General features: G+C 45.3%; 1 protein-coding gene across 4 annotated transcripts in view; it reads right to left on the bottom strand.

Moving 5' to 3' along the window:
- Window positions 1-13,038, bottom strand: part of PRIM2 (DNA primase subunit 2) — a 1,404,979-nt gene that overhangs the window by 624,954 nt on the left and 766,987 nt on the right. For all 4 annotated transcript variants that reach the window (XM_069606178.1, XM_069606180.1, XM_069606181.1 and 1 more), the window contains one exon: window positions 4,563-4,630. In XM_069606178.1, coding sequence (XP_069462279.1) covers window positions 4,563-4,630 — 68 coding nt within the window. The remainder of the gene's footprint in view (window positions 1-4,562; window positions 4,631-13,038) is intronic.

Below are 13,038 nucleotides of genomic sequence, written 5' to 3'. Positions count from 1 at the left end.
GCACTGACTTAAGACCTAGGGTGTCTACCACCCTTTCCACTAGGACCCTGAGCTTAGAGTGAATATGAGTGCAGAGCTGGCCCTGTTTAAGACCTAGATCTAGGCCGCTGGCATAATGCAGACCTTGGGCCAGTGCCTACAGGTCCGCCTGATGGTCAAATAAAATATATATATATAAAATCAATGTCCGCTTGATCTTCGCCCTGGTCAGCATTGAAAATCGACATCATGGACCCAAAGAATCCCGAACTGGAGAGGGGGGGGGGGGGGGGGGAGGACTCGTCACCGGCAGTCAGCGGCAACAGTGTATTCTTTGGCGCCGACCAGGGCTTGGGTACCACCTTGACATCGGTAACGTCAGCCTTACGATGGGCTTGGGAAGGACCGGTCATCAAGGGCTGTTGCGCCTTTCTTGGCGTCGAGCCCAAAGGCTTCTCCGAAATCGATGGTGTCAACGGTTTGGCACGTTAGGGGTCGGGAGAACCAAGCACCGCTTCGGGCACTGAGTCTTGCTGTTCGGAGGGCGCACCTGCACCTTCAGCAGCCTGTATTTGAAACGCAGCCAGCATTTGGCTCTTGAAATCTTCCCACGCCTCTTGAGGGGTCTGCCCAGCAGGGGGATTACCTTTCTCCAACCACGAGCTGGACTTAAGTCGACAATGGTGGCGCTGCTTCTTGTGTGACGAAGATGAAGAATGGCTGGAGTGTAACCGCTTCTTGGCCTTCCGTCAATGCTTTTCCCTCCCCTTGATGGGGGTGGGCCCTTCAGTCTCAGCAGACCGGACGACCAACCGCACCAGCGATTTCAGAGACTGTCCACCCAAAGCAATTTCGGTGGCCTGCTCATGCAGGGACTCAGAGTGCATTTTGGCACACAACGTACATCCCTCCATGTTGTGATCCTTCTCCAGACACCACAGACAAATGTCGTGGGGGTCCGTCATCTACATTTTTGAATGGCAGTTGCTGCACCTTTTAAAACCCAAAATCCAGGGAGTGGACATCGCGGTTAAGATTTTTAGGAAAATGGGTTTGAATTTCGGACAAAAAAGTCGAAGACTCGGGTCAGGTTTCTCACAGGCGTGTGTCGAGTATGTGAAAAAATTAACTGAGGTATGGGGTGTAGTGACACAGTATATGTACGGCACCTGACGTCCCATCTGCAGCCGACCATTGAGTCAAACAGATTGACGGCCGAGTCGAGGTTCACTACGCCCACTGTTGAACTTTTCCAAAGCAGCAGAGCTGGATGAGGATATCTATCAGATGAGGAATTTGCGTGAGAAAAGCAATCCATTGAAATAGTGTTCAACTCAAAGTACTGAGCTTTTCCAGCTCGCAGCGTTCTCTCAGCTCCCCTTGCCCTAGTATAAAGTCCCTCAGAGTAGACTCAAGATTATCTTTCTCCAATTCACTGGAATATTGTGCAAAACCAATCCTCGGGGTTCCCTTCCCAAGTTCCAAGCAACAGTTCATAGAAGACAAAAGGTCTTCAGGCTTCATTATCACGACCACACAATGTAGCTCCTCAAGTGACTTCCCCAAGACTTTCACTTCATCATCATCAACTTTTTTTTAAAATTTTCAACATTATGGTTCACTGGTGTAGGAGCAGCTGTCAGACCAAACGGTCCACCCATCACAGGTCACGCAACACAAACAGGGTCTCTGACATTTGGCCTCTTGGCTTTGATGTGTCGTTTCACAATCTTCAGACATTTCTTTATTAGCCTCTTGGCTCTGCCATCACTTGTCACACATCCTTTCCAGTCTCTGGGCCTCGTCACTCTGCATTCATTCATAAAAATTCAGTTGAGGGTGTTATTCAGACCCATCTTCAAATGACTCTCCGTCACACTTGTGCCCGTTTCATTAATTTGGTTTCACCTGGGCATTTGGGTTGTTCACTTTATTTGCTGGGCTTCTTCCATTCAACAGCTAGAATGTTTAATTTCAGGGTTACATTGAATTCAGTGTTTGACAAACATTCATGCCGCTTATTTGTAAAGTTCCCTTCAGTGCAATATTCAATATGCCATGGTTTCCCTGTATTTTAAAGTTCCATTGGGTTCAGTATTCAATATGTATTAGTTTCACTTAGTTTTAAAGTTCCATTCAATTTGGTATTCTGTAAGCATTGTTTCGCTCAATTGTTAAATTGAATTCATTCGGCATTCAATAATCATTGTAGGAGCGCCCCAGTGTTCGAGTGTCTTCCCCTGACACTCACCGGCTTGTGCCATCTCCATCTGGTGGTTCCCTCTGCTTCTGCTTCACCATTAAAACTGGTAAAATCACCCCTTGCCTGCCGCGTGTCTTCCTCTGCACGCTAGCACCCGGAATGCTGCTTTCTGGTTGCGGCCGGTGTCCTCTCTACTTGGTGCTCTCTCGCAGCTCCTGAGCACAGTTCACAGAGGCTACCAGACTGACAATACTTGCACGACCGGTGTGCTTGCTCCTTGTCCAGTTCCACCACAGCTGCTTCCTCTGAAGCACAGTCCCCTGCTAGTTTCCTCCACAAACGCCTCTTTCTTGCTCCCCTCTCTGCTCCACTGATCCCTTTGTATACACCTGCAGCCCCTGGACAGGCTGCAGGTGAGACTTGCCTGACCATAGTTAATGGGACATGTCTGACCCTCACAGCTCCCAGTTGTCATCTTGCTCGTCCCAGTACTAAAGTGGTAAAAGGGTGTAGTGTTAATTACTGTTCGTTTTCTTCTTTGTCTCAGTACTGTCAAGTGTCATACATGGGGAAATGAGGATAACAGCTTTACAATAACCTATAAAGGTCGGGGGAGGGTTTAGCTGAGTCTCAACAGGATAAGGGGGATACCATGTCTCTCCCAAGGGTACCCGACTCCCAGTTCCCAAAGACCCTCCACCGAGGTGATCCTCACTTCTCCACCTCCAGTGTCAGGATCTAAGAATAATGGCCTTTCCCTAGCCACCTTAGAAGTTGATCCAGAGGACCTATACTGGAAAATACCCTCAGGTTTCTCACAAAGTACAAAATAACCTAAGAAAAGATCACCAAAGCCAGATGCTAGAGACTGGGTCCGATTACCTTTGATGAGAAAAAAGGATCACTCACAGTGGATTGGTGAACACTCTTAGTAGAAAGCAGTGACATCACAAACCCAACAGCAACACGAGAGAAAGTTCTCAGCACCCCTCCCCAACCCCCCACTCACTGACACCCCCATCCTTTAAACCCACAAAGGCTCAGGCATTCAAATGAAAGGGGCAGTCCCAACAGGCTATGGTTGGCCTCTAAATTCATCCTGCTAGCAAAGAACAAAGCCTCATTATGTCAGCCTTTGACAACAGCTATGCTGTTTCATGCAGACCAGTGGTATCAGTGAGGTCACCCTGATGTAACGCAGTTAGTCAAGTTGCGCACACTCCTTAAAGATTCCCATATGCTTTGAAGTGAGCAAGAGCGTTAGCAATATGACGGCTTCCGCGCCTCTGTGCTGTTTTTCTTAAGAAAGCGAGAGCTTAGATCTTGCTTGCATATGCCAAAAGGAAGACATTGCAAAGACATGCACAGTACATTCTCCAGTCTCTACCTCCCATAAGCAAGAGACGTTGAAACATGACAGGTTACAGGTCCTAGTTGCTATAATACTGCAGTGCCAGGCCTGAGGGTACATACAATTTTATTTTCCCAATTTTCCACCACAACCTAGCTAACAGGCTTATCCAACCCAGGAACCTATTCATAAATCCCAATAAATGATTACCATGGACCCTCAAAAGGGACCATGTGAACGTTTATGCCATACAGGGTGCTGATAATCCGAGGTTGTACTAACACTAAGACCCCATCAATTGTCAGTGACTAGTGCACTGCAAAATGGCAGCGAAGTGACATTTACACATTGCAAACACTAAAAGAAAAAATCTCAAAAAAAGATTAACAGGTCTGGGGTCGAGGCACTGTATTTTCATTTTGTATTTAAGATGTGTTTTAGTTCCATTCACATTTTAAGAAAGTTATAAATTACATCAATGTCAACATTTCACAATAATATATAAATTACATTCCGGAATATGATTCACTTTAACATGTAAAAAGACTCCTTATAATATACTTAACTTGATAAAATCCATCATAAAACTAATAATTTCATCCTTTAAAAATGAGAATACGGTTATATTTCGATACCTAAAATTGCTTCATGCTGGCGCAGGAGGTCATTATGTGATGTGCCGTCTCAATTCTGTCAGGTCTCAAACAAAGGCGACAAGTGTGAAGCATCCGGGGAATAAGGAGTTGGGGACCCAAATTGACAGAGTAGGAAGATGTTCCAGCCTTAACAAATCAAATCCATGGAGCTGACTAGATGGGCATTTCTGTAGATAGCACTGTGGGCATTTTGTTTAGGCATTGTTGAAATCATTATAGCATATTCAACGATAGAGGCATGCTGTCGGTAATAACAATTTGTTGCGCTCCCAACTGAGCTTTCAAGCTTTCTCAAGGCACTTATAACTATATGAATCAAATAAACAACACAAGTAGGTGTAGTGTTGTAGGTAAGAAAGAAAATATGCCTTACCTGAGGTGATTAAGAAGGGGTTGCAGTCGCTCGTCTGATTGAACAGCAGGCAAGGCACGAGCAGTCAACTATGAAACAATAAATGTATCTTAGAAGAATCCTAACATATGCTTATATCTATTCTGAAGATTTGAAGTTACGCTGGGCTGTTCAACCCACAAAAGTCAAACCTACTCCGTTTTGTAGGTTATAAAAAATGAATTACATTCAATACATATTATTTGAGATTATCTACATACAAATCCAGTCCTAATTTTCAGTGCCTTCCATTACAATGACCTTTCTCAGATGACTTTGCCATCACAAGCAAAATATAGAACAAGAAGATCAATTAATCAAGATACAATAATCATTCACATAATTTAACTGACACAGGCCATTAGGTCCTGACTTGGTTTCCACTGCAAGTTACAAAGTATCACACTTACATATTTAATCGTCCTGTCTCACAAATGCAGTCAGGACCATGCAAACTCGATTAAACCCACTCTCCTCCTCACACGGGAGCTTCACATGGACATGATGCAAAGGGTGAACTTCTTTGAGCAAATGGACCAACTTGACGACATGCTGATGCTACCCACTTTTGACCCAGCATTGGTCACTACCTTGTCTGCAGAAAATGACCTTTCTCAGTTCTAGAAATATGACACACACATACATGTACTTTAGTTACCAATGTGTTCTTATGCTATAACATATGAAATTGTAAGTGCAAATATATGTCTATGTGGTATATTCACTCATTGGCACTCACGATTGTATCACCAATGTATGCCTTTGTCTCGAATGCGCAACTATATTTGAGAAAAACAAACGGTAAAATATGCCTTTTTTAATGTTTATAACAGCAGATTAAAATAATGCCCGAGATCAATGCATGAAAATAATCATTGCACGTATTAACATGGTAACACAAAAGTGTTTTTCTTTTTGACTTACTTTCTAAAGAGTCAAGCAACATGTAATTTTGGTACAAGGTTTATACCCTGAACCTGGATATTGAACATCCACCTGACATTAAACCTCCTGAAGGGGAGGTTCTTGGGCTGACTTATTGCAGCCACTCACAAGCAAAATTGTTACATGCAAGATTTAGAGTGTGTTCAACTGATAAGTGGCAGGACGCCCCCCCTTGTTTATCGATGCCACCCCCTTCAGCAAAATATTAGTAATCAAAAGCATAACAGGACATTCAAAGCCAGCTTCCACAGAACTGTCATAAGGGTATCCAAGATTAAACAACAAGCATTGGCACATCCAATACTGTTTGCTTGTGTTTAAGCACTGAAAGGAGGGTGTGTGAAGTGTAAGGGAAATGGAGGGTGATCAATGTGGGAAGACGTGGAGCTCGTGTATCAGAGCAGCATCGATTTGTGAGTAACCTATAGGTTACAGGCACGATATCACAGATTAGGGGAGTTGACCACTGTGACGAATCAAGGGAACTCATTACTTCTCCCCAAGAAGGAGCCCCTCACTGTGAGGCTAGGGAAGCAAGCCCGCTCTGCAACACCCTCCCTAGGGGTCAAGACAAATGGGACCTTACCGGGAGAGACTCCCCCTTAGGGGACAAGGATTTCTGTTCCTGTGAGGAATTTCTGAAGCCAAGCCATGTAAGGGCATATATGGGACGGTCTCCCATATCCAATTATCAAGACTTGAAGGAACAAGAGAAAATATGCTATCCACAAGAGAAAATAGCCGCTGGCTTTTTAATTGAAAAGCCTAGATCCATTGAGATGAGTGGATTTAAAGAAGAGTGTACGTTAACTTAGGGGAGGAAAGAGCGAAGTGAGAGGATTGCATGGTTAAGCAAGGGAGGTCCCCTGGTAATGTACACTACCTGGAGGTGGGGCCATGAACGAGCATGAAGAGCACAAAGCCCGCGAAGTCCAAAGTTGCTGGAAACCGAGAACCAAGACTATAGTGATGGGCAAGCTTCCCAGACAACGTCACCAAGACTGCCAAGGGGGGGGGGGGGGGGGACCGCTACAGCTGATGCGGTTTCCCAGTGAGGAATACCGAAGTTGGGAGGGAGGACGAGCCTTGCCGTGCAAAGACGGCAGCAATGAGACAAACCAAGAAGAGAGACCACCCAGAGAAACCCAACTGTGAGCAACTCTGAGACATTCCCACATGAACGAGAAGGTAACGAGGAATCCAGGAGGAATGGGAACTGTGACGAATCCTTAGATGTCATCAATTCTCCCTGAGGGGGAGCCCTTTCCCATGAGGCCAGGGAGGTGAGGCTGCTACCTGGTAGTCCACCTAGGGGGTGGTACTCGGTGGCAAGATTTTATGGGTAAATACTCCCCCCTCTAGTGACAAGGACGGCCACCTAGGGAGAACGTCGTACAACACTGCTCACCCAACACCCTGCACACCCCCCTACTATGAAGAACCCAGTACCTTACTTAATAGTTATTTACCTCTGAAAACCTGCAGATTTAACAACTACTGATATTAGACCCAAGTATAACTGCAGTGGCTGGAAGACTGATGAAACTAAAAGTACTGAGGTGAGGTGGCTAAGAAGGATGAGGAATACCACAGAGACACTAACAAGAACTGACATTATGCAAGGCCGTGACAAGCCCTATAATAAGGAAACTGAAGGACTCAGCATCTTCTACCACGGAGGGCAGGTGTCCGCAACAGCTACCCAGGAGATTCTAACCGGGCAATGGCAGTGAGAAGGCGAGACTGATGCTGAAACAGAAGAGCCAGCAGGAGGCCGACTCCTACTGGGATTGCCGAAGGAGTGCCCCACACCTGTTATGAAGTGGACTGACGGGTCCAATCAAGTGCTGTTACCGGGAAGGGAGCGAGAGGACATGACGTTGCCGAGGCATAAACAGGAGGGCCCGTAGAGTCACTGGAGGAGCCCAGTTGGAATAGAAGAGGACCGGAGAGGCTGGCGAGAAGAAACACAAAACCTGGAAGAGCCAGTGATGCGTTACGTTCGGAAAGTGGGTAACGCGGAAGACCAAGCATGGTGAAGTGGAGGGCCAAGCACAGCCTCAGGGATAGAAACCCTCATCCTGGTGGGAGCAAAGATAACTGACCACCAGCGAGGGGTCTGGGACCCGCAGACAAACCCAGAGAGAATCGGAGGGACTCCCCCCTCCTGCTGGGCGTCAAGCAAAGCCAATGACCACTAGGGAAGGGTTGATAACCCAATAACAGAAACGTAACACAAGTTATCTTCTCTTGGGGCAGTACCTGGCAGGAGAGTGAACCAGGTCTGCCAGAACAAACCATTAGAGAGTTGAACTGTGAAACCAAATGTACAAGAAGCCAGGGGAAGGGAGACATACCCCTGTTGTTGTGAACTGCAAAATAGGCCTGTTAACAGCCCTGGGAAGGGAGGCATTCACCCTGGTGAGGAACTTGCATCCAGAAATATGCCACCCAGTTCAGGAGGAGGGAGTCATTCTCCTGGACTAAGAACATTGGTCCACCTTTTGAGTTCAGTTATAAGTGAAAAGGACAGAGATAGGGACGTTTTGACACACGTCAGTGGACTCTAAAGTTACAAAGACATTCTGACAGACACATTAGCACTTTTGTTGAGGCAGGGAAACCGCTCAAAGACGTAGGGAAGGATAGGCTTTCTGTTTTTTTGTATACTGAAACGTCTATAGCAATCACTATGCCAGCTGTGTGTCAGTCTCCTCCTTCTGCACCCTTACAGTACCAAGGCGGGAATCATAGGAACACTGAAACTTGTCACAGTAGAAATGAGAAAAGTGAGAAAGTAAATCTGACAAATTGAACTGCCTGGATGAAGGAAAGAGAACTGCAAGAGACTCTGAAACAAAGAAAATGAGAAAGGCTATCTAGCCTTTATGATAAACAACTTACAAGAAAGTACAATATTATCATGGAAACAAGGACATATTAAACCTGTGTATGAAGTGAATGAATGGTATACAAGAACGACAGAAGATGAGGAGCAAAAGGCCCAAGAAGCCTTCACAAATAATAACTGGTAAGAGAATACAGAGGAGGGAGAGGGGAAATATACTGACACGAGGAATAAGAATTCCATACAGACTTCTAGTATGCAAACCCTTTCAAGATTAACCTAAGGAACCGACCAGGCTTAAAGAAAGTCACTGCATCAAAGAAAGGGAGCAGCAAGAACCTGTTGAGTTGTTTGAGCTAATACGAGGAGTCACAAAAAACTATTTGAAAATTACGTATTGAACTGGAGTTTAAAAGACGAAAGAGAAAAGTATAAGAAGCACCTGGCGGGAGAAGGGAGATATTCTCCGGACCTTTTTCTATTCTGGTTCAACTTAGTGCTAGGGCCAGATAGCATTAGTTTTTGAGCGGTGGACTCTTTCTTTTTGGATATTTCAAGAGGACTGACGAGCACCTCAGTCAGTAAGGTAGGTGGGAACACCCCATAGAGATAGGGATAGTCAGGTGTTCACCATATCATTTAATAAAGTTATTCTAAAGATGCCCTTTGAGAGTCTGCATCCTTCTACTGATCCGCCCCACCACTGGTTGTAAATAGGTTGGCTGTACAATTCAGTGCGTTCAACGCCATTACCACAGCTGAGTGGGTTAATGCAAATTCTGCACAGGTCTACATCTGCACACACCTATGAGCAAGGTGCCTCATACATGGTAAATATAATGGCAGGCATCCAATAGAGAAAACTCCTGCAAACAGAAGGCGGCCCTCACAGGAAAAGGGTGCATTATTAGATAATGCAAAACCAATTCAGCAAATGTACGAACACCTTGTCTGCAAAAGAATCCCAGAGAAATCAATTAAACATGGCTACTATAGCACTCTGTTGCAGACATATGGGTTTTTCATGGGCAGTTACTGTTTCAAATGCCGGAAATCAAATGGGCCCCCATTTGATTCAACATCGTTAAGCAATTGTGTGCAATACACAACATTCATTCTTTTCTTCAAAGCATGGGGTTGGTAGAAAAAGGAGTGAACTACCAACAGAAAATGGCCTACTTGGCAGCTGAAGACTAGGAATGAAAAACATGTCTTGCCCACGCAGGGACAACAACCAATATATAAGGGGAGGGCTTCTCTATCCTCTTCCTCCATGCCTGTTGTGGCATCTCTAGCTTGGTTTCCCCAAACCAGTTCCGCTTAAACACTGACCCCACGGAGCAGGTTAGGATCTGAGAACTCCTACAGGACCTAGGGGAACCATCTAACCAACATAGATGGAATAATATCAAGTAGCACTGTGAGAATGGATGGATAAATTGAATCAAGTGTCGAGCCTAATGTAAAGAGAACCAGATGGTCTTAGTCCAACGTCCTCAAACACCCCAGATTCAGAACAGCTAAATTTGGAGGTACCACCCTTGATGCACAGGGTCCCCTTCTTTGGAATACACTACCAGCTCGGATACGGCAGATCCAAAGCTACACTGTGTTCAAACAGGCCATAAAAACTCATCTCTTTAACCTGGAATAACCCGCTTATGATTCTTCTTTCCTCTTCTGCCTTTCTGTGTTTGTCTGTTCTTGTCTTCGTGTGTGCCCTGAGGCCCATGGGCATGCGGCGTGTTACAAACATTTAAATAAATAAACAACACCGCCCGTCAGTTGTCAGCACCCAGGAGGGCATCCGTCAATGCACTTAATCTCAGAGGCGTATTAATTCCTCAGCACACTTAACTTGACCTTGTAAGATGATCCCAATAATGAGTAGTCTTCGAGGACTCTGTACTTGTGTAATACCCTCCTAATGTGGCAAGACCTTTCAGTTCCCTCCTCTTTCCGTGGGGCATTAGTTCTGGAGAATGCTTCCCCCCTACAAAGGACCTTTTCAGGCTGTAGACATCTTCCTGCTCCTGAGCTGAGCCCAACACACAAAGGGTCTTCTGAGGATCTTAAGCTTGCACGCATGTTTAGCTTTGGTGGCTTTTTAGATCCTACCAGGATCTTGGTCTGATCCCCCAGCCAGCTAGTCTATTGTCTGCTATCTTCTGTATACAGCTCATATGCGTCAGTTCCTAGCAGGCCACCTGCTCTGGCCTCTTCTGCAATCCTTCACCCTCATATGGTGGGGCCTATTTCAACAGACATGTCCTGTTCTTTCACTCACAGGGTGGTTGGTCTCTGTGGCTTAGTCGACCCTTATTTCTAAGCTTTCTCCCAGTGTGGCCAGTTTAGTATGGCCACCTCCTGCCCACTTTCTCTGCTTCTCTCACTGCTACACAAGCAACTTTCTGGAACACTGCCCTAACTTATTCACACTCTAGTGGTTTCGGCCTCTTTTTCAGCATTAGTTCAGGCACTAATTACAATAAGACCGTGGGTTGGTGGGTTACATCTTACCATTAACTGGGGTTGTGATTGGTGTCTGCTAAATGGTAATGCCCCCTATGCATTTGCTTGTACTAGTTTTGCAATTATGTTCAGGTGTTGTGGTGTGTCTCATAATTCAATTTAGCCAGTTCGCTGGCCCTGCAACCTATCTGCTACTGTGAGATCAGGCCTAGACATTATGGCAACTGGGCAGACTCATGGCTAGGCTTTAAGTCAACGTGCTAATTAGCAAGCAGCATATTAAAGAGGTGTACATATGCTCTGTGTTCCTTGACTCACCTACACCCATTTCTCTTTAGATTCTGTGAGGCAGATCCACCATATATTGTACTACGTGCAAGCTCTTCATGAGTCTGAATTTCTCAGGATTTCTTCCCCAAGCCACTTCGTTCCCCTCGTCCCTCACCGCCGCCACAGAGTTCCACAGTCCCCTTCCATCATGCCATACAGAATGGTGGAAATAGCACTAAATAAAATAGTCTGCAGCAACACATGCATTACCCGGTATCCTCACCACCCCTTAACCAATTGAACGTGGCTTATCCTAAGAGCACCTCAGTGCCCCAGAGCCCCCTTACAAATCAAACAAAACAAATATGACATGACCATGATGATCAAAGCAGGAAGGCCTTTGAAGAGAGCGAGAGCGGGCAGTGTTAGCTAATGGCATCATCTACATGCAATGGTCCTATCAACTGAAGAAAAAGATAAATAGTTAGGCATGCCCCCCAGAACTCAGAGTGTACTGCACATCTCATTTATTAGCCTACACAAATCCTTCATTTGTCAGCCAGCTGGCTTCAATTTCACACCTTTTAATGATCTCTTCAAGGTACATGTTCTCCTGCTGCCTGAAATAGAATTAAATGGTCGGATTTCAATGAAGGGAATTTGCAAGGTTATTATGTGCGCTTTGCCTTGAAAATGTAACTAGAAGAAATAATTAGGCAAGGGAGCAATAGAGCTGTGTGTTATTTGCACCGTGATACATTCTCACCGATGCGTTCAGGCAGGTTCTGAAACCACTGTCAGAAATAGCATGAACACCCGCTTCAATTGACTCAGTCTTAACAATAATTTAATTCTTATATAGCGCTACACACCCATACGTCTCAGAGCGCTGAAATAACAAAAGACTACTATCCCACAGAGTGGTACTCAATTTATCGACCTTGGATTGATGAAAGGCTTGGATTCGAACCCGCCATAGCAGGTTGCGCACAGATATCCAGGGAGGGGGTTTAGGGGAGCGCTCATCTCGCTGTGCTATCTGACCGGCTTAATATGTAATTACATTGGGCAAGGGTGTTCTCTGTTCACCAAAGCTGTTCTCTGCTTTAGATGACAAACATGGCAAAGGACATTAGTTATTACACAATAATTGGGCAATTTCAATTGTCCCGATCACCAAAAAGAAAAGTAACCACAATTACACATTGTTACGGGGTGCTTTTCGAGTATTCAAATGGGCTGCATTAGGTCAAAGGTATTCACAGATGCTTTCTGCTGGCCCACTGGATGCATTCAATTTACATATTTCTATAACGCAGGGGTTCACGCTCCACGCGCTGAATTAAAAAAGAGAACCATCCAGCCCTTCTCCTTTGAAAATCATTTGATAGATCGGCTGCAGCTAATGAGACAGGCCAGAAACCCTGCATTTTAGCCTTAGAGCTTCGTCACAGGGTGCATATATACTATCCGCTCGTATTGCGCTGAACCAGTACCAGTACTGTGGCAATTGTAACCCATCCTGTGGAAACCAGACTTCAGTCTGCTGGGAAAGAACAAGAGGGAGGACACATGGGGAAGGAGCTTGCAGAAGCAAGGAGAGAGTTGGATAGAGGGGACATTCTTTGCAATAGCGTCGATGCATGTAAGTCCACTACGCATGGACTATCTTGTAGAGAGATGTGAAACAGAAAAGCACGTGTTGGGTTAATATAAGCTTTGATGTTTTGGAAGAAATATAGATTCGAGCAGTGCTGGGTGTATGGTGGGCTTGAGAGCATGCTCAGGCTATCCTGGCAGATATAAATGTGTAAAATACCAGAAGTGACTATTTATGGTACCGCAGGGAAGTTCCAGAACAGTAGCTTGGACTGCTAGGGCAACTCCAGAAGATGACTTCGTTCAAGATTGGTATGTGGAAGG

This window comes from Ambystoma mexicanum, chromosome 4p, assembly GCF_040938575.1.
Source record: "Ambystoma mexicanum isolate Mex_15411 chromosome 4p, UKY_AmexF1_1, whole genome shotgun sequence".
Lineage (NCBI taxonomy): Eukaryota > Metazoa > Chordata > Amphibia > Caudata > Ambystomatidae > Ambystoma > Ambystoma mexicanum.
Note: the sequence above shows the minus strand (reverse complement) of the source record. Positions and strands in the feature narration are given on the sequence as shown.